The sequence below is a fragment of the Tursiops truncatus genome, chromosome 12 (assembly GCF_011762595.2).
Source record: "Tursiops truncatus isolate mTurTru1 chromosome 12, mTurTru1.mat.Y, whole genome shotgun sequence".
In the NCBI taxonomy this organism is placed as follows: Eukaryota; Metazoa; Chordata; class Mammalia; order Artiodactyla; family Delphinidae; genus Tursiops; species Tursiops truncatus.
Window position 1 is genome coordinate 39940745 of NC_047045.1, and position 21269 is coordinate 39962013.

The window sequence follows — 21269 nt, forward strand, 5'->3', positions numbered from 1 at the left end:
AAACAGTGACAGCTTTACTTCTTTTCCAATTTGGATTCCTTTTGTTTCTTTTTCTTCTCTGATTGCTGTGGCTAGGTCTTCCAAAACTGTGTTGAATAATAGTGGTGAGAGTGGGCAACCTTGTCTTTTTCCTGATCTTAGTGGAAATGGTTTCAGTTTTTCACCATTGAGCATGATGTTGGCTGTGGGTTTGTCATTATTATGTTGAGGTAAGTTCACTCAAAAGTTCATTGCTGACTCTGAAAGAGCAGTTCTAAGGGGGTTAGAGTGAAAGCCAGACTGCCAGAGTTAAGGAGTGACAGAATGATAGCAATGTAGAAGTAGGGTATATTTACAGCTCCTGCATTAGTCTGCTGGGGCAGCCATATCAAAATACCATATACTGGGTGGCTTAAACAACAGAAATTTATTTTTTCATAGTTCTGGAGGCTAGAAGTCCAAGATCAAGGAGCCAACATGATCAGCTTCTAGTGAGAGCTCTCTTCCTGGCAGATGTCTGCATTTCCACTGTCCTCACAAGGCAGAGAGAGAGAAAGTTCTGGTGTCTCTTCCTCCTCTTATAAGGACACCAGCCCTGTCAGATTTGGGCCCCACCCTTATGACCTCATCTAACCCTAATTACCTCATCTAACCCTAATTACCTCCCAAAGGCCCCATTTCCAAATACCATCACTGGGGGTTAGGGCTTCATCGTAAGAATTTAGGGGGAGACACAAGCATTTAGTCCATTATAACTCTTTAAGAAGTTGGGTCAGAATTGAAGAGGAAGATTGAGGGGTCGGAGAATTAAGAATAAAATAGATGTGATCATATTTGTAGGAAGGGACTGGAAAAAATGAAGAAAGTGAGGATAGAAACAAAAGATGGTCATGGTTGAGATTTTGAGTGCAACTTGAGGGGGTCAAGGATTTAAGGGTTCCACTTAGCAGCTTCTATGGTCCAGGCAAGGCAGTGAGCTAAGTGATGGATATACCTGAGCTCATGGGTCCTCTCAGCAGCCCTAGGAGATGGAGGACATCATCCCCTTTTTCTAGGTGAGGAAACAGGTTTTGAAAGGTTAGGGAACAGAGCCAAGATCACCAGCTGAGTGTCAGCACTAGGATCTGATTACAGAGCTTATTTTCTTCCCTCTTAGCTCACTCATAGCCTTTCAAAGACCTCTTGAGTCTTCTGAACTTGTATATTCTACTATTTCCAGGAGACTGGGATAGCCCAAGAGTCTTCAGAAAAAATCAAGATGGAAACTTTAGACTTTTTAACCCAAGATTTTTTTCTTTTGTCTCATTTTCCTTAAGTGTCCTTCAGTAATTCAGCTATGGAGAACTTATTTCTTTCTTTGAAGAAGAATAGTCTTTCCTTTGAAGGCTTAATATTTTTCTTTTAGTTAGTATTTTAGACAAATGTAAAAGAATTCCATCCATCATGCCCTGTAGTTCCATAACCAATAGGAATATTGGAAGATACAGATTTCCCTTTTTTTCTTCCCCCTCTTCCTTCCCCACCCACCCTCCACCTCTCCCTCCCTCATTATTACATTATGCAGGGCAGCATATACAGCCCACCTCCATATGCTTAGGCTATACAAGAATGGACAGGCCTTCCCTGGTGGCGCAGTGGTTGAGAGTCCGCCTGCCGATGCAGGGGACACGGGTTCGTGCCCCGGTCTGGGAAGATCCCACATGCCGCAGAGCGGCTGGGCCCATGAGCCATGGCCGCTGAGCCTGTGCGTCCGGAGCCTGTGCTCCGCAACGGGAGAGGCCACAACAGTGAGAAGCCCATGTACCGCAAAAAAAAAAAAAAAAAAAAAAAAGGGCACCCTGAGATGATTTTTCAGATCTTGCAGCCATGAAGTTCATCAGCTGTATTTCTTGAGAGGCCAGTATACAAAGCACTCCAACTAGCCACCTTGTAAAATGAAGAGTTTTTTCTCAGAGCACCTTAGACAACTCTATTTTGGAAATAGTCACACTTAGTGCCTCACCCCTTCATTGTGCAAAATGGTATCTCTCTTCCGTTTGCTCCCTTACTCTCTCCTCTCCTCCCCTTCTCTTCTCTCCCTTCCACTCCCTCCCACCCCCAGTGTATCCAGCCATTTACATGTATTTGGGGTCACTTATGGCTGTGAGATAATTTTATAGTCAGTACCACAGGACTTACAAATCCAACAAATTTAATTCACTTTGGTTTGAAATATTTTAGGAAATAACTTGCTCAGGTCTGAGAAATCATAGTGGAATGGGTCCAACCAGAAGAAGAAATTCCAGAATTGTGAATGGCATAGAAAGCATGCTGTTAGCTGCAACTCCAAAAGTCCCAGACACGCTTATTCATCCTTCAGAAAGATTCCAGGCTACCAAAAGGTACTGCACGGGGGTGACGGTGAAGGGTTGTTTATAATAACAAAAATGTCCTCTTTCAAGCTAGTTAATAACAGTATTATGGGATTGAATGATGCCTAAACTCCCAGAGTCACCAGCATGTGTTAAATTTTTAAGACCTTGTCTGAAAACGTTATAAAACACCAAGAAGGCTCAGCTCCTTCTAATATGCTCCAATCTATGAAGGAGAGTCAACGGTTCCTAATTTCAGACTCGACTCTTCTCCCTCTTCTCCTTTCTCTTTCTCTTCCCTTCTTCCCCTCCTTCTTCCCTCTCTCTATATTTTTCGAACTCCAACGAGGGTAGAACATAAGGAAGAAGAATATGAACATGTCCAAATTTTCCACATCTTAAACAGAAAAGCACAGAACTATCCTCACTATTCTAACAAGGGTTTTTCCATTGCTTAGAATAATAGAATGGTACAGTGTCAGAGAGGCACGGCCTCTACAGACATATATCTATAAACCAGGGTTTCTGTATTATATCTTGATCTCGTATTCTGTAATAATTTGTATTACAAAATACGACATTTGTATTCTGTAATAATTATGAATGCTCTGAATATTTTATTGAGGCATACCAATGAGACTCTAGTCTAATTCTGGCAAATTTAGAATGAAAAAAAAGTAACAGGCAAAGCCACTCTACTCCTCAAGATGCCCTTAATCTGACACATGGCCAGAGTTTGAGTGCTCTAAATTCACATTCCCAATGTGTGGATGGGAGATTTAAGACCAATGTGTCTAGTCAAGAGGACCCTTAGGAGGCCACTTCAGTCCAGGTACCCCTACAGTTCAGACCAGGAGGGCACAAAGGGACCTTGGGAGTACAAACACTGGGCCAGGCTATGAAGTTTGGGAGTGAGGAGGGACTGATGATGCATGCCTCAGGCACATGGGGGTCCCCAACAAGGATGGTGACATATCAGCATCCCCACTGAATATAAGAGAAACACTTGGAGCAGGTAAGAACCACAGAAACAGAGCCACATGATCTCCTGTTGCAGTGCCCAGTATGCAGCCCCAGGTGTTCCTGTCCACCAGTCTTATTGTTATATGTCCATTCACCTCCTGCCTTGGGCTCACATGTCTCTGTTCACTTGTCAGGGCTCTGGAAGCTTTCGTGTCTATTCAGCTAGAAAAGGTGGGGCTGCGGGACATTGTGCTGAACGCCTTCCTCCTCAGGAAACAAGCCATGGCTGACAGAATGAAGAACCTCGTGAGTGTAGTAAGAAGGGCTCCCTAAAGATCTCATCATCTTTTACATTTGAACAAATAAAAATTTTTAATTTGGAACCTGTTGCTTTCAGCCTATTTGGTTAGAACTATTGAAAATATAAAGAAATGAAAAAGAGAGTTCAGTAAGAAATAGAAAGGAAGGAATTCAAGCTAATTGCAGTCTAGTTTTTAAAATATGTGCATTTTTCCAAGGGCACATTTTGTTTTGTCACTTTCTAAGCAGACCTAGTTTCAGCACCTACTCTGGAACATTTGACAACTCCTGAGTGACCCACAGGTGCTTAGGGCGTGTAGACAAGGTACACAAGGGCTCTTGCCATCAAATTCACCTGTTATCTTGGTTTTTCAGACACTACCACCATGTTTCTATTAAACAGTTTTATACTAACCTAATCTTTTGAGAAGTATTATGAAATTCAAACCTTTGTCAATTAAAAGTGTTGCTTAATTTTATGGATATTATTTCATTATTCATTAATTTTTTGATGAAGAAGTCCTTAGGCTAATATATAGTTATTTGGGAATGAAATGACAAGGTTCACAATCTCTAGGCTTTGTTCATACCTGTGACTGAAAAGGAAGGACTTCAATTTACCTAATCAAGTTCTACAAATTGGATATGATGGAGGCTAGACCTTCTAGATTACTGCTGAGCAATAATGGGGGCAAAGGACTCCTTTTGATAAGTAATTAAGTAAATTACTTTTTTAACTAAAATATTCAAAAAATATTGACCAAGTGAAAAGTATATTAGCTCATTAACTGCCCTTCAGGAATATCCAATGCCTATCAGATTAGAAAGGGTTCAGACAATATAATTGTCAGTTTTGTCAAGGTCTGGGATTTTAGCCTACTTATAAGCTAATAAGTTAGCCTGTTACTGTTCTGAGGATGCTGGCAGAGGACACAAGACTCCTAGGTCAGAGACAAAGAACTTTGTTACTCACAGCAGAGCCAGCCTCATGAGCCTCATGTTTGCGCCATTTCCTTTTGCCTCCGAGGTTCCACAGGGGCAACATGGAGGAGCCGAGGTACACGCAGTTTTGTGTCACAGTTGAGTGACATTGAGCTTGGGAATCCACCTGCTTTTTTTTCTAGAGAGAGATGTTACCTCATCCCTCCAGACTGCTCTCTGCAAACATAACCCTGAGAAATGGTTCAGGTAAAGAGTGGTAAGGGCCTTGAATTCTTGGCATACTCACAAGATGTGCTGGAGTAGGAAAGACCCACAGAGGAATATCCCCCAGTAGGTTGACCTTCAGAAAGAATATGTCAGCTGTGTGGCCTTCTCCTGCTTTAACTTAGCTATAAGTTTGTACAGATGTATTAGCTTGGGGAATTCTTACAGCCAACTGTCTAATAGGAAAACTGTCATTCTCTTTTATCACAGGATGAAATTGGGAAAGTCAAGAGAGATGTTATAGCTGAATATTGCCAGAAGTAAGTATAGTATATGTGAACTACACATGCTGATTTATGACTCTGAACTCAATAAACAACAGTATTATACAGAAATCCATACAATTAATCAGCTGGTTTGTGTTTAAATAAGCCACAGTCCTACTGGATAAAAGCAAATTAAACTGCCTTCTGACACACGGAGGAAGCAGTATCAGAAGTGATGGCTAAGAGGCACTTGGAAGAGATCCATGTCTCTGCCTTCAGACAACAGCAACCTAACCAAAACAGACGTTTCTTCTTGACAGAGGTCCTCTATTCTCTTTGAAAAGTCTCCAGGGACTTATATCCTGGAACTTCCGTGAGAGATGGAACAACTTAGATTCACCTCTGTACATCATCTCTTCTTCTGACTTTTTAGATTCAACCGCCACATGTCTCACTATGCTCTTCGGGGGCAGATCATGGCATACTGCAACAGCCTGAGAGCCCTGCTGGACGATTTCCCTACCATCAGAGATACCTTTTTCGTGGTGGGACAACCACAAGAAAAGAAGGGGTCGAGGGACTCCAAGGAGGGCCTCAAGCCTGACCCCAGGTGCAGAATTCTCTTTAGAGCTTGTTATTCCCCCTCCCCATCCCACTTCTCCTAGGGGAGAGGTTTGTTAAGTTTGGTATGGAAATCTTGCTCCCTTTAACGTATTTAACCTTGATCTTCCGGTCCAGAAGGGGAAAAGAAAGGGCTAACACTCCAAGAATAAGTGTATCTTTGTATTTGAACGCAAAAGGAGTTCTTTGTTTATGGGCTGTTCGACTGCTTTTTCAATCTATGAAGTTTTGTTTACCCCTGGAGTACCCAGAGATTGTCATCAGTCACACCCTTTTACATAGGCCAGCATCTAAAGTAAGCAAACAAATAAGTAAACCTGATCTTGAACTGTTTCTGGCTTCAAATATTTTACTCAGTGGAGTAGAAGAAATATTCAGGAAAAAACAAAACAAAACAGTGATACTCCAGTGCTTTGGATAAATCAGTGTCCTTCCGTACTTCACTGATAGAGAAAAATATATATATGTAGAATGATATTAAGTGATAAGAGTGGAGCTGCTTCCATGCCTTCTTATCATGCCTTATCTAGTTTTCCAGATGTTCGTAATTCAGCCTACCTAGAGTTCACTCACTTGGATGGAGGAGTTGGCATACCTGTGCTGTAAGTGACCAAATCTCCTTTGAGGAAAAAAAAAGGGGGTATTACACAGTTACACAGCCTCCAAGAGGGAGCAAAAACGCCCTATAGGGTGAGCTGCCTTCCCTCCTTACTCTTTCCCTTTTGGCATGGGCACAGAGTTTAGTTCTGAGTAAGAGTAATAATAAATATGATCACAGAACAGAAAGATGGAAGGGAATTGAAAGACCGTTTGTATCAGACCACTCTTTCACTCACTTATCATTCATGGATTATTCAACCATTATTTGTTCAGTGCTTAGTTAGTACCAAGTACTTTGTTATGTATACTGGAGTTACAAAGGTGAATGAGTCATTTTGGCTCTGGCAATAAATTCAGTCTAGTGGAGGAAATCTCTATAAACAAACAAGTCACTTCAAAGATTTCAAAGATAACATGTTAGAGTTATGTGAAAGTCCCGTGAGGACACAAAAGAGGAAGTGTTGAACTCTAGCCCAGGGCCTCAGGGAGAAAGTCAAAGAAGAGGTGACAAGTAAGTTGGAGTTCATCAAGGAAAAGGTGATGGTAGAACAGACTAGAGAATGCTAGAGAATCAAAGAAGTTGAGTCTCTGCCCTTGACTGACTGATAGCTGGCTATCAAAATAGTGGCCAATCTGACCTTGATACTTATAAGATGACCAGTTTGTGGATTACCAGTGTTTTGTCTCATGAGCCCAGCCAGTACATTCACTTGGGTAGAATTCAGGATTTACCTAATGGAAGAATGCATTAGAGAGAGAAGCAGGGCAAAAAATACCTCAGGAGACTGATAATTTTGCTGAAAGTTTGACTGGACATCTATTGCCCAGTGAGGCTGAAGTGCCTCTTTCTTTCATATAAAAACATCACAGGATAATCCTCTAAGACTTCTTAGTTCCATTTTCTCATCCACCCAATAGCCATGTCAACCATTTATAAACCCAATCTACATTTGGATCAAATTTTAAAAATAGTTTACAGAACTCTAACCGTGAGTTCACTACATTCTTATTTAGGATAAATGGATTAAGGAAGTCTATTTTGGTTTCTAATCTGTTTTATTTGCAGCCACCAAATAAGGAGGTCAGGATGTAGAGAGGGAAAAAAAAATCTCTCCAACTTGCAGGTTTTGCTCTATTCCGTTATTGGTTTTTTTTTTTTTTTTTGTAGATGATGTGTGTTACCTAAAGATTAAGGGAAACAGTCATTTAAATGGGAGAGGCTAGAGCCCTAAATCGTCTGGTCAGTTAATGTGTGATCATTTCAGGACAGGGCTTTGGTCTAGGAAAGTGTGAGCAAAGGGAGTGCCCACCCAGAGCCCAAGTCATATAGTCAGGCAGTGGATGAACAGCAACTGACTGATACAGATTCAGCAATTCTCCACTACACCCATCTCCTGCTTCCTAAAACCTCTAGATTTTAACATGTCCCTTTTGATACACTCACATGAAATGGAGCATGGAGAAAGGAAGTTCTGTCTTCTGTGGAAGTTTGGAAAAGGTACTGTATATAATTCTAACGCTAACCCTAACCCTAACTCCAAAGTCTATGATTCCATGCATTGAGTATTAATAAGAAATGAACCTCAGCCACAAGAAGGTATAATAGGGAGAGCCATGGCCCAAGAATTAGAATGTTGGACTTTACCCGGCATATTCATAAGTTGTTCTGAGGTCTCGGGCAAATCACTTTTCTTCAATCTCTGGACTTCAACTTTCCATCAAATAAGTGAGGAGATTGTAGCAGCTCTCTGAAGTTAAACATGCTAAGTTTCTTAGTGCTAAATTGTCTAGAGCTTTATTCCAAGGAATAGGACTGCTCAGGAAAGACTTACTGGGAAGGGAGCCATCTAAGAATGTTCATGAAATGATCAGTGGGAATCATCCCAGGTCAAGATTAACTAGAGATAAAGGGACAGAGTTGAGGAATGAGGGTCATGGAGAACAGAGGTCCTCACCTTATTCCTAAAATAAGGAGTTGTGTTAGATCAAGGATAAGAAATGTTTTATTTTAAATGTCAGTTCTGTGTCCTGCTGTATTAGTGTCCTGCTGAGGATTCTAAGACATCCCAAACTTGTGATATTGTTGTGATTGATTGGCAATGTCATACCATGGTCAAGGAAAGGGAGAAAGGAGGCCTCCCTGCTTGTGTTTGCCATCCCCTTGACTAGAAGAGCCCTGTAAATTCTGTAGGTCTAAAATCCTAAGATGCTACTCAATCCTTAAAGGCTGTAACATACTGTTTAGTTTTAGCAGAGACACCTGCCCCTAAACCAGAACCTAAATAGAAGAGGAGCCAAGGGAAGCTCTCCTCCAAAGAATGATGCCCCTTGAGGGTTCTATGTCCTTCATGGCTCTAGAGGAGACTGGAGTCTGGAGACTGGGATGACACTTGGCCACACTCCCAGGAGCCATGGCACTGGCTGATAGAGGAGCAAAGCAGGGACAGAAAGAGAGGACACTAACATTCAAGCCCCTACTGTGTGACAGCCAGATCCACCACTATGCCACACTGCTGCTTTATGAGGATTAGAAGAAAGCACGGTTTCCCCCGGGCAGGGGTAGCCCCATGCCAGGGTGCAGAGCTTGGCAAGTAAAGTATAGGCTGGATCTCAGCCACTGCTGGTTGCCTCAGGGCACAATCTGAACAACAGTACATGGTAGCCTTGGTGCCAAGCACTGTATAGCAATGAATTAGACATGGTTCTTTCCCTTCAGGCAAGGGGAAATAGGCAATTACAGTACGTTGTGATAAAGAATAAGATTAAAGTATAATGAAAGCACTCACCAGGAAGTATTCAGTATTATCTGAAGGAGCAGGGAGGTGGGGATGAGGAGCTAGGTGGGCTTCAGGGAAGAGGGGACACTTAACCTGAGTCTTGAAGGATGACTAGTGTTTCAGGTGCACAAGGAAGAGAAATTCAGTTCATGCTGGGAGACCTGCATGTGTAATGGCACAGAGATATGAGACAGCATGTGGACCTCCCAGTGGCTCCTGTCCAAGGTATGTGAGGATGAGTTGGGGAAGCAAAATGTACAGCACGAAGGGCAACCATCCAGAAGTCTGCCATTTGTGCTTCAACAAACAGGGAGAAGGGGGCAAGATGATTGTCAGCGACCATTTAGGAACCTACTAAAACTGTACAGACAGGAGATGTTTAGAAAGTGAAATCAGCTAGGCCAGGTGCTAGATTTAATGCAGAACTGAGTGAAGAGAAGGAAGAGGAATCTAGGATGTCACCCAGAGTCTCTGGCTTGGGTGAATAAAAAGATGGCAGTGTTGCTGTTGTTTAATGGGTACAGAGTTTCAGTTTTGGAATATGGAAAAAAATTTTTCTGGACATAAATGGTGGTGATGGTTGCACTGCAGTGTTAATATACTTCATGCCACTGAAATGAGCACTTAAAAACAGTTAAAATGGTAAATTTTATGTTATATATGTTTTATCACATTTTATAATGGAGGAAAAAAAGAATGGTAGTGCCATTAAGAGGAGAGATATGGAGGGGGAGATAATGAATCACAGCTCAGAAGCCCCTGTTGTGAATTTCTTCCCTTGGTCTCCCAGCAAGTCTCAGATGCTTCTTATTCTGGATGTTTTCCACTTTCACATACTTCCATTCCTCCATGCTTCTATCATAGCATCATGCTCGCAGGTCTAGCTGCCTCTGGAATGTAAGATCCTTGAGGGCAGAGATTGTCTTCACTTCATATCCTGTGTGTGTGCCTGTGCCTTTGACCTTGGTTTGAAAGGGAGGATGGGGAGGGGAGAGTGAGCCCACAGGAAGTGGGGGCAGTTCCAGCCCCTTTAATTCAATTATGAAATAACAGACCATGTCATCATCTGCTGCTAGGAATTTGGTATGAGGCTTAAGGAAGACTTGGAGTTGTTAAAAAAGGAAATGGACATGACAGCTGATCAAAGGAAAGAAAACCAATTTTCCCTGGCATGACACAGCTCAGGCTGGAAACCATTTTTTTGTTGCTGCATCAATGCAATTAGCAGTGTGAGTTCCTCTAGCTGTGCTCAGCAGCATGCAACTAGAAGCAGAAAGCAGACTAGCTAGAGGGATCCAGAGCTGGGGTTTTGCTAGATAAGTGGGTCACAAGTACAAAAAGGCAGAGAACCGAAGGTGCTGGTGGGAGAGTAGTTCATGTGCTTGGCTGTGAGACCCAGTGTGGATAGGGAAGGGAGTAGTGGGGGTCAGAATGGAACTGACAGATGGAAGGGGAGGCCAGAGGGCTGGATGACGTCAAGGAGCATATTTTGTGGGGATGAAGGAGGTTTAGTGGGAGTGAATGAGTGAGAAAACTGGAAGAATAAAAGGTTGAGCTGGAAAGTAGGATATTTGAGTTTAAGTCTTTAGAGGTGATATGGTTCCCGGTGATGATAAGGTCTGGAGTGTGGCCCTGGAGTGGGCAGTGAAGGAGAATGGAGGTGAAGGGGGTGATGTCGAGCAGGTCAAGGAATTGTCAGACCACTGAGTTGGTGGGCCATCACAAGCGGGGAAGATTCCTCCTTGAAGGGCTGAGAACCAGGCTTTGCTCCTGCACTGAGCACCGAAAGCTTTCTGCTGCCCTCTCTGTCCCCCTTCAGTAGAGGGCTACCTGCTGCAGGCAGGGGTAGAAATGGCAGGAAATAATGGATGAGAAGGAAAGGATAACATGTGGTAGAGGGCCCTGTGGCTCCAGGAACACATGTGCTTCTCAGAGGCCAAGACTGAGTTCAGCCACCCTGCTGCACGCCCCATGGCCCACAGACCTGTGTGCTCGGACACGGGCCTTATGACTTTTTATTGTTGATAGTCAGTGTTTCCTTGGGGCACCTTCAAACAAATAATAGAGATAAGACGAGCTTAAGCTGGTTTTGACCTACTCCAGGACAGGATAGTCTGACTTTGTGGTTGCTGAAATAAGAGAAGTTCTCCAAACTAACACCACCATACTTTGTTCCTGAGCTTCAAATTACCTGATTAAAACCCTGAGACTTGAGACTACTCCAAGTAGAGTTTTAGTAATTTAAAAAGTTTCGTATTCAGAATGTTTGATATCGAAAACATTCAGCCCTCAGTTAAAATGAATTACATTTTACTTTAAGAAATGGAAAGGGTCATCTGAGTGTCTCCTAAGGACCCAGAAATAATGACAATCAAAAAATGCCCCTGTGATTTCCAAAAGGCTCCCTAGAACGTGAGACCCTCCCGTTGAGAGTCCTTGCTATAGACAATGGAGTGGGAATGGAAACTGGGTACAAGAGAGCAATGGGATCAATAGGACCTGAGGGATAAAGAAGGAAGGATCTAAAAATGACTCCCTGGTTTCTGGTTTTGAGGACTTGGGGATTGTGTTTCTTTTAACACAGGAGGAAGCCTGGGATCGGGGTGTGGGTAGGGGTGAGGAGTTCAGTTCTTGCCTTTTTTGACTGAGGTGCCCTGAGGCACTGCCAGCCAAGGTGGAGCAAGTTGGGACTCTGGAGCTGTGGAAGGGCTTCAGAGGAGCTGGAGACATTCTGTTTCCCAGGCCAGGTAGTGGGTACCTGGGCTTGTGTGAATCCTTACACCAGACATATATGAATTATGTATTTGTATGTAAACCAGTAACGAAGAGATAGCAATACTGCTGCCTAAGAAATGATCAAGTATTTGAAGGAGGAAGAAAGGAGAAAGAAGGAAAAGTGGGCCAGAGTCTAGAGAACCTGGCAGGAAACGTGGTGGGGAGAGAAGGAAAATAGAGGCTGGTCTCCAGAGCCTGGATTCTAGAACTAGACGGACCTGCGCTTAAATCTCAACTTCATCTCTTAGGAGCTGGATAGGAAAGATCTACGTAGCCTGGTAGGGCCTCAGTTTTCTCATCTGTGAAACAGGAACGACATAGGAACATCCCAAGGTTGTCATAAGAATTAAGTGAGAAAATGTCACCCGAGGTATGGTGCTGGCACTTAATTTATGCCCTCCGCTTCCTTTCTTATTACACCTTTCCCTCCCCCTGTGCCCACTCTTTCCTCCCGATAACAGCTGAAGCTAAAACCAGCCCAACTGCTCTTCTCCTGTTGAGTTATTTATAACTGTGGCCACTTGTGAGCAGCCTGAAAAGGAGGGCTGCTGCCCTTGGGCTTAGACGCTGGGTGTGTGTGTCACCACAACGTGGGCTCTGGGCTGTGGCTGGAGGGCGGTGGTATAAGTTCATGCCAGACGCCCCTTTTAGAAAGAGAAATGCTGTACTCCCGGAGTTTTCTTCTCATGCCGCAGGAGTTTTCAGCCCTGGCCGCGACGTTTGCTGCCTGCTGACGGGAAAGTCTTCCTCAATTTATGGTTCATACCCCATCCTTCTGAAGTGCTGATTATGTTCAAAACTCTGCCTGAAAAGGTTTGTATTTTTTTATGTGTGCCAGAATGGAAATTGGCTTTTTTATGTCCCACAGTTAAACATATCAATTTCAGAGAACATCTCTTGTTTTTGTTTTTTTTTCAGGAACACCTAATAACTGAAATCTCACAGCTCCTCATGTTTTTGCCTGCTTTATTATATTTTCCCTTGTGCCTCATTATTTCATAGTTCTGTTTCTCCATGGTCATTACTGAACACTAATTGGAGCTTCCGACATTCCTTATTAATCCTTAATTTCCTCCACAACGCCAAGAAAATCCCACCCTGATGCGCTGAAACTAAGGAGAGGTTGAGCTCGCACTTAACCACAGTCATTAGCTGGTTCCTGTTTTTTGAGGGGTCCCTCCAAGTACCTCATTTACTGATGGAGGGTGACCATTAAAAAAGAGTAGATATAGAAATACATAAAACATTCAAGTATTAGTTAAATAAAATGCAATGTTGAAAATGGCAATTTGGGAACATTCTGATTTTTCTTTGTAAGTGAAAACCTGTTTAGCAATTTAGGTTTCTTACCCTTTCTTTCTTCCCCCCAGGTTTATTGAGGTGTAATTAACAAATAAAATTGTATATATTTAAAGTGTACAGCATGATGATTTGATATACATATACATTGTGAAATGATTACCACAGTTAAGCTAATTAATACATTTATCACCTCACATAGTTACCTTTTTTTGGAGGTGAGAATGCTTGTCTAACTCTCTTAACAAATTTCAAGTATAAAATACAGTGTTATTAACTATAGTCACCATGCTGTACATTAGATCCTCAGAACTTATTTATCTTATAAATAAAGTTTGTACCTTTTGACCAACATCAGCCCATCTCCCCCATCCCCTGGCAACCAACCACCTTCCTATAAGTTTGACCTTTTCATTTTGATTAGATTCCACATATGAATGAGATCATACAGTGTATGTCTTTCTCTGTCTGGCTTATTTCACTTAGCATAATGTCATCCAAGTTTACCCATGTTGTTGTAAATGGCAAGGTTTTCTTCTTTTTTATGTCTAAATAATATTCCTGTGTGTTTGCATGCATGTGTGTGTGACGTTTTCTTTATCCATCTACTGGACACTTAGGTTGTTTCCATATCTTGGCTATTGTGAGTAATGCTACATGGAAGTATGAATAATCTCCTTGATATACTGATTTTATCTCCTTTGGATATATACTCAGAAGTGGGATTGCTGAATCATATGGTAATTTTACATGCAACAGAATGAAACTGAATCCCTATCTTACACCAATCACAAAAATTAACTTCAGGTGGATTAAATACTTATCTGTAAGACTGGAAACCGTAAAATCAGAGAGGAAAACAGGGAAAAAGCTCTTTGACACCAGTCTTGGCAATGATTTTTTGGATACAACAACAAAAGCACAGGCAACAAAAGCAAAAATAAACAAGTGGGATAACATCAAACTAAAAGGTCTCTGCTAGTAAAGAAAAAACTCAACAAAAGGAGAAGGCAACCTACATAATGCAAGAAAATATTTGCAAACTATATATCTGATAAGGGGATAATACCTAAAATATGTAAGGAACTCTTATAACTCAATAGCAAAAGCAAAAACAAAACAAAGAAAAAAATTTTAAACCAATAATCCGATTTTAAAATGGTCAAAGGACCTGAACAGACATTTTTCCAAAGGATATACCAATGACCAATACATAAATGAACAGGTGCTCAGTATCACTAATCGTCGGGGAAATGCAAATCAAAACCATGATGAGATACCACCTCACACCTGTTAGGATGGCTATTATTAAAAAAAGACGAGAAAACAAGTCTTGGTGAGGGTGTGGAGAAAAGGGGACACTTGTGCACCTTTGGTAGGAATGTCAATTGGTGCAGCCACTATGGAAAACAGTATGGAGATTCCTCAAAAAACTAGAAATAGAACTACCCTTTATTTCATTCATTCACGGAAGAATTTTTAGGGTTTTTAAAAATATATAAAACTACTTCCTTCTGCAGTTAAATCATAATTTTTCTCTTTTCCTTCACTGAATGTTGATATTTATGATCCATTGTTTGTTTTTCAATCATGTGTTTAAACTGTGTTGATAAGTAGTTATGTTTTGCTTACAGGTATTCCCTCAGGGTAATGTTGTCTGAATATGAGTCCCTGCTAGGAATTTATTTGTGACCCTTGTAATTCATTGATAGTTAGTCATACAAACACATTTTGATGTGTTTTGGGCCTCCAATGGCTTTAAACAAAGAGAAACACTTTGCTTTAATTCCCCAGCCAGAGTTACCTTGTCCAAAGACATATATAACCTGAGTTCATGAAAAGGCTTGTTCTTTTTTTCAGATATTATCCTGTAACTATTATCCTGTATTATACTGTGAAAATGTTTATCTAAATATTCTTGTTTAAATATATTATTCCTAATCGATGCTCATATATTTTTATATCCCTTTAGAAGCTTCTTGAAAATTATTTCCTTGTATTGATTTTACCCACAGGTAGCTTTTAGAGCCTTAAAGCTAACTCTACAGCTGATAGCCCGTCTCCATGACATTGTGGCCTACCTCTTCAGTTTGGCTAAACTTGGAAATCGTCCAAATTTTGAATTTCCTCTAAGTCCTAACCCTCTGAGAGACGACTGGGGAGGAACTAAGGGTATTGGTAAGTGATTAAAGGTGATTAAAATTGCCTTCAATATTCAGTTGAAATTCCATGAAGCTCTTTTTTTTTTTCAGCTTTATTGAGGCCTGATTGAAGAATAAAATTGTCATATATTTGAAGTGAACAACTTTATATTTGATATACATATACATTGTGAAAGGATTTCCCCCATCTAGTTAATTACTATGAAGCTCTTAATACCTGGAAAGACAGGACTAAAATATTTCCTCATAAATGACAGAAGGGCAAAGGGAAAGTCCCATTATATACTGCCTCCAAACGGATTGATTCCACATTTACAGGTTAAACCATGAAGTATGCCAAGTCAGAATTTGGGGGGCCTGGGTTTTTACCCTGCCTCTGTCACTTGGTTTACTAAAAGCTGGGCACTTTACTCCCTGGCTCTATGTTTGTCATCTGTAAAACAGGGGTGACAACACCTGTCTCAGGGAGATGTTCTGTGGATTAAAATCTGTAAAAATTCTAGAAGGATGTACAAGTCCCCATTAAATATTAGCTTTGCTTTCATTCCCTTTCCCCCTCTGGGCTTCGTGAACTAATGTGGCAAGGTCAAGGCCAAGCATTCACTGTCAAGAAGCTTGCGGACAGCCCTCAGTAAGCTAACAATGACCCGGTAGTCCTGTTAGTAAGAATAGTTGAGGCTTTTGTTTTATCTGCCCAGTGCTAATCCGTGAACTCTCACTCAGCACAAGTTCTCAGATAAATGCATGAGGTAAATTAAAGACACTGAAATGCTTAGTAAGCTGGGTTTATCGGAAGCAGTGAAACTGGTCTTACTATTTAAATAATTTGACTCCCATCCTAATTATGTCATTAGTCATGTAAATATTAATCAATTAACAGCAGTATATTATAACATAGTAGACAAGGATTTTAAAGTGTGAGAAGAGCCAAAGAAATGAGGTAACATGCCTATCTAAACTTAGTGGTCTTAAAACAAACATGATATAATCTGAACCTATTCCTCTCTGGGCGGTGCATCAAGGAAATGTTCGTGGGAGATTCTGACTTGTTCCACGAGGAAGATTGATCCTATATCTGAGGAGAGGCAGCATGAAGAAGGGAAGGGGTTGGTGCTACCTCAGCAGAAAGCACAGAATTGTTGCAGGCCTACTAGCAAGTCTTCAATATAAGCATCAAGAGATTACAGAAGTTCCAAAGAACTCTTAGCTCCTTTCCTTTTGCTAATCTGGGGACTGTCGTAAGGGGTTAACTCAGAAAATAAACTAAGATGCTCTGCAGTGGAGCTGGATGTTGGGAGGGTGTGGGGCTGGACTGTAGATGAGGGACAGGAGAAAGGAGGATGGGCAAGGAAGAATGCTATCCCTGCCCTTGAGAAGATGAGATAGAAGCCAAGGTAGGGCCAGAGCCATGTTTCCAAAAGAAGTCACTGCATAGGAAGTTCTGTAGCAACTGGGAGGGAAGAGCCCTCAGGGAGGGTGATCTGGGAGGACTTGTCCTCACTTGAATCAATGGAGAAAAATAGGAGGGCTTGTCCTAAAGGGGGACAAGAAAAGGATACTGGCAAAGATAACAGGCAGGACTACACATGGCCGGTCCAGAAAGAATGATGAACCCACCAGTGCAACACTGAGGGATAGTGGTAAATGAGGCCAAATTGTTGAGGACCTAGAATTGAGGATGAAGGAAATTGGTTTTTTACTACTTAAATGCTTATGAACTGGAAACCATTGAAATAATTGGGGCCCAGGCTTTCCAAGGTGTACAACTAGAGAGACACACCTTGTCATGTTGCCAGTAAAAACATTTGTGCTCCAGGGAGAATGTGCAAAGTTTTACATACTCTGCTTCGCTGAAAATAGATAAAGAGCAAACTGAACTAAAAAAAATTCCATTCTAAGATAATCATCTTTTTTAAAAGGCTAGGCTGCTCAGTTCCTGGCCTGCTTCCCAGAGGAGACAAGGAAAACTAAGGTGAAAAGAGGAGACGGGTCTGTTCATAGACCCACCCAACTCCTTTTAGCCATTTCAGAGCTGTTTGGAGTTAAAGTGACTTTTGAAGACTTATGTGCTTTAAAATATCTTTTAAAGAGACACTTCGAATTTCAGCTGTGGTCCTCCCACTTGACTGAGGAAGCAGCTATGAGATACTGTGGGCTAGTTCTGTGGACCCTGCCAAATTTTCTCCTTCCCTGAAAGCCAGCAACTCCCTTTGGAGTCAGTGTGAAGCAGAGGGTGGAATCAGAATGTAGGAGTTTACATTATGATTTTCTTGTAAAGGATTAGGAGGCCAATTAAACCCAGACACTACACACTGAACTCAGGGTTTCATGAACAAAATGTACTGGCTTTGAGTATTCACATGGAAGCAGGGCCACTGTGATTCTGCTCTCTCTGTCTGATTTCCCAAAGGGAACCCTCCTGGGGAAAGGCACAAGAAGAGGCTCATTTGTTTCCCGGCGGAGGGTCTCCTCCCACCACCCCCATGACCACACGGCAACCATCTGCCGCCTCCTCACAGACAGGCTGCCTTCCCTGCCTGTGCCTGCCATCTCTGCTCCCACTGAGCCGTGTGAGCCCACAAGAAAGGGAGACCCAAATGAGGACTGTTACCAGTGCGTAACAAAGAAAAGGTAGGCCCTCCTCCACACCTGTACTTTAATGATAATGCCACCTGTCAGCACAGAACAATTTTGCTGGGAAGTGATCGTGTAAAAGTGCACACACAGCATTATATAAACAGTAATGGAAATAATGAAAAGAGAAAAATCACCCGTAATCCAACCATTGTAACAAGTGAAATATTTTTATTTATCCTTACTTCCTTCTAGCCCTTGCCCAAAATACATTTTACAGAGCTTTAATCACAGGGTATGTACAACTTCGTATTCTTTTTTCATTGTCATTGCAGGCGATGATAAACCTTTCCCCCTGGTTGCTGCATAGCCTGACAGAGTGTATTGCTTGTAGACCAGCCACGTTAGACCTTGAACAAATAAGGCTCACTGACCATCACTTCTCCCATCCAGTGCAACATTCTGAAAGTTCTTGTACAATTTGATCTGTGACTCCTCTTCTGGTGGAAGTTTCTTTTCAGCCCAATATGACCATCAGATTTATAGAGGATTCATAAAAACTCTAATGATTGGCCCCAATTCTTTTGTGGCTGGGAAAATACCCAAAAAACATTTTTCTGTGGTGTGTAAAACATCAAATGGATATAAAATCTGGACTGCTCATCTTTTCCTAAAGCCAAGAGCATATATTGCAAGTACATATTAGCAACCATTCTCAGACCTGGCTCTGCCCTGATCAGGCTCTCAGGGACAGCCTCCCTGCTCCCTCAGTTCCCCTGCCTTCCATGCCAGAAATGTAGGAAGAGATCCAGTACCGGGCCAGATAGGGTACAAGGCTGCTCAAGTCTGGATGAGAGGTTGACATAGAGTAACTCCGGAAATGCTTCGTGGATCTCCCATCTCACTTCTGCATGGGCTACAATCAGGGATGGTGATCAATTTCCCAATCCTTCTCTTCCCATAGCAGGGATGTCCTCTCAAGTAGAAAACTATCACTGTGCCCACAGGGAGCTGATGAGCACTTCAGATCAGCTGACATTCTGGTAGCCCTGGAAATGGGGCCCACCCACCTGCCCCATGAGTGCTCCCTAAGGGCTTGTCATTTTCTTGCTGTGCTCTCCCATTCTAAGCAGCTCATTTCCTGAGCCAATAATAGAGATGCTAGTACAGCCATCTAGACCCAGGCCAGGTTCCTCAAACCAGTATTGAGTGCCCCAAAAGGCCTCTAACTTAAATTTCCATCCAAAACACATATAAATCTTTTGCAGTAAGGGTCCAAGAAATAAGCCAATTTAGGATCTCCCACATCTACTCCTGAAATGATGAGAATCTCCTAGAAGGATCTATGTATGTGTCTGTATACATGTATACATATATGTATACATATTTTTGCTTGCCTTGGATGGTCCTGAGTCTTCTTTAATCTATGAGCCATTGACAGGATGAGCCAGTGACAGGGCTGATTTGAATGGCATGGCTATGAGAAATGAGTGCTGGTTTATAGTAATTTCAAGCCCCTAATAGACTTACTGAGGCCTATACTTTCCCATTCCTTGTAATTTCTCTTTTTCAATCTATTTAGAGTCTGTAGCCTTATAAACACTGAAACTTTCTTTCAACAGTATGTTCTTATTCTGCTGAAAAGCAAAGCAAGTTATTACATTCCTGAGGGAGGAAGGAAGGAAGGAAAGATAAATCAGACCTTGGGTTCTAGAACATAAGGCTTTGCTGATCTTGCAAAACATATAATTAGTATACTCACAAACAAAGAGAAGTCAATTTAGGTAAAAAGTTAGCTTTGGAGGTGAAATGGTTCACAGGGTAGCTAGGGTAGCCTGTGTTTCACAGTGAGTAAAATGTCGTCCATCTTCTAGGGTCTGAGCTTCAAGAGCTGCAGAAAATGATTGACAGCCTCCAGAGACCCCAAGACCCCACTGTGGTGTCCCAGGTCCTCCTCCTTCAAAGGGAGGTTATGTTTCTGCAGTTTGATGCTGCAGTGAGGTACCTCATCCGGTAAGGGCTGGAGTGCTAATCCTGTCCAATAAATTCTGTGGGGCAGGTGTTTCTGAGTGATCATGGAGGGAGGCCACTCTTGGCACTATTAGATAATGAGCTTTAAATAGTCGGGGGCACAACCTGATCCAGAACACTGCCGCTACCAAACACGTTCGGCTGCGGAGGCTGTCCAGGTGAACTGTGTTTTTGTTGGATAATAATATTCTTGATTTTATTAAATGTGATTTCAATATAGTTAGTTTGCATAACAGGCTGTTTTATTAGGAATCACATTTTTTATACTTCTGAAGGTGATTTTTCGTAAGAGTTTTATTTTTCAGCCCTTAATTACCTTTCAAAAACACACAATTTTTCACTGCACATCTGAAACCAATGGAAATCACCACCTGAGTTAAATTTATAAATAAGTTAATTTACCTCTGGCCTTGTAGGTATTAAATACTCTGCATTCAAAAAGAATGTTTATTTGGTTAATTAATCATGACTGATGAAAAAATTAGCTTGGATTAAGAGTCACAATGTTTCCTGTATAAATAATAAGCTGTGTATGGGAAGGGAAGAGGTCAGGCCTGAGGGTCTCTGCTTATTCTTAAATTGTCAAAATTAATTAACTTCATTTGATAAATTCCCAGTGTGAGTATTTAGTCAATGAGGGGGACCTGGGAGGGCAGTGCTTTTATCTGTGGATTATAATCACTTCCCACCATTAGCATGAGTGTCCATAGAGAATAGAAATGTGGGGCTTGTACTGAACCATATTTTCTCTTTCTGCTCTGCTTTTTCTTACTCTGAGCATCATGGGACTCTGCATTTAGAATGCAAATTCAGCAGGACAAAAAATCAGGCTAATTTGTTTTCTTTTGATTGACAAACAGCTTTGGGAGCTGTAGCTTTGTCAAGCACGTAGGATATAAAGGTTTTGACTAATTGTCATGATGGCCATTCATTAGCCCTCTGGGCTCTGAAATCTCAAGTCCGAATTTGCAAGGAATTTACATAGGATGAAGAAATAGGACTATACCCCAGAAGTTCTTGGATTCCAGCTCCATGTAGTTCAGCTTGCTCCGGTTCTCCCAGGGGAGCCCCTCTGCTTCCCCCAGGAACTGCTTTATGGGGCTTTCTCTGCCCTGGTGCTCTCAGTCTGCAGGAATGGAGGGCACTGTGTCCAATGACTGGTTTCAGTATATTCAGTATATTTTTCAGAGGACCTCAGAAGGAACCAGGAGTCCTTCATTCATAGCATTTCCTCCAGCCTTTTTTCTTCAGAGGTCTTTGGGGTGTGTCTGTGTTTGGAATCACACAGCCAGTGAGTAGCAGACCAGAATTAGAACCTATGTGCATTTGACTCCAAAGCCTGAGAGCTAGGATGGATGCCAGACAGCAGCAGGATTGATGGAAAGGGAGACTCCAAAGAGAAGGCAAGAGGCAGGAGGAAAGGAG

General features: G+C 41.9%; 1 protein-coding gene across 1 annotated transcript in view; it reads left to right on the forward strand.

The window, feature by feature from the left end:
* Positions 1 to 21269, forward strand: part of LOC101321152 (uncharacterized) — a 91125-nt gene that overhangs the window by 22581 nt on the left and 47275 nt on the right. The window contains exons 5-10 of the mRNA XM_073789490.1: positions 2200 to 2360; positions 3488 to 3599; positions 5010 to 5059; positions 5439 to 5615; positions 12474 to 12591; positions 15093 to 15255. Of these exons, the coding sequence (XP_073645591.1) occupies positions 2236 to 2360; positions 3488 to 3599; positions 5010 to 5059; positions 5439 to 5615; positions 12474 to 12591; positions 15093 to 15255 (745 nt within the window). The 5' untranslated portion in view covers positions 2200 to 2235. The remainder of the gene's footprint in view (positions 1 to 2199; positions 2361 to 3487; positions 3600 to 5009; positions 5060 to 5438; positions 5616 to 12473; positions 12592 to 15092; positions 15256 to 21269) is intronic.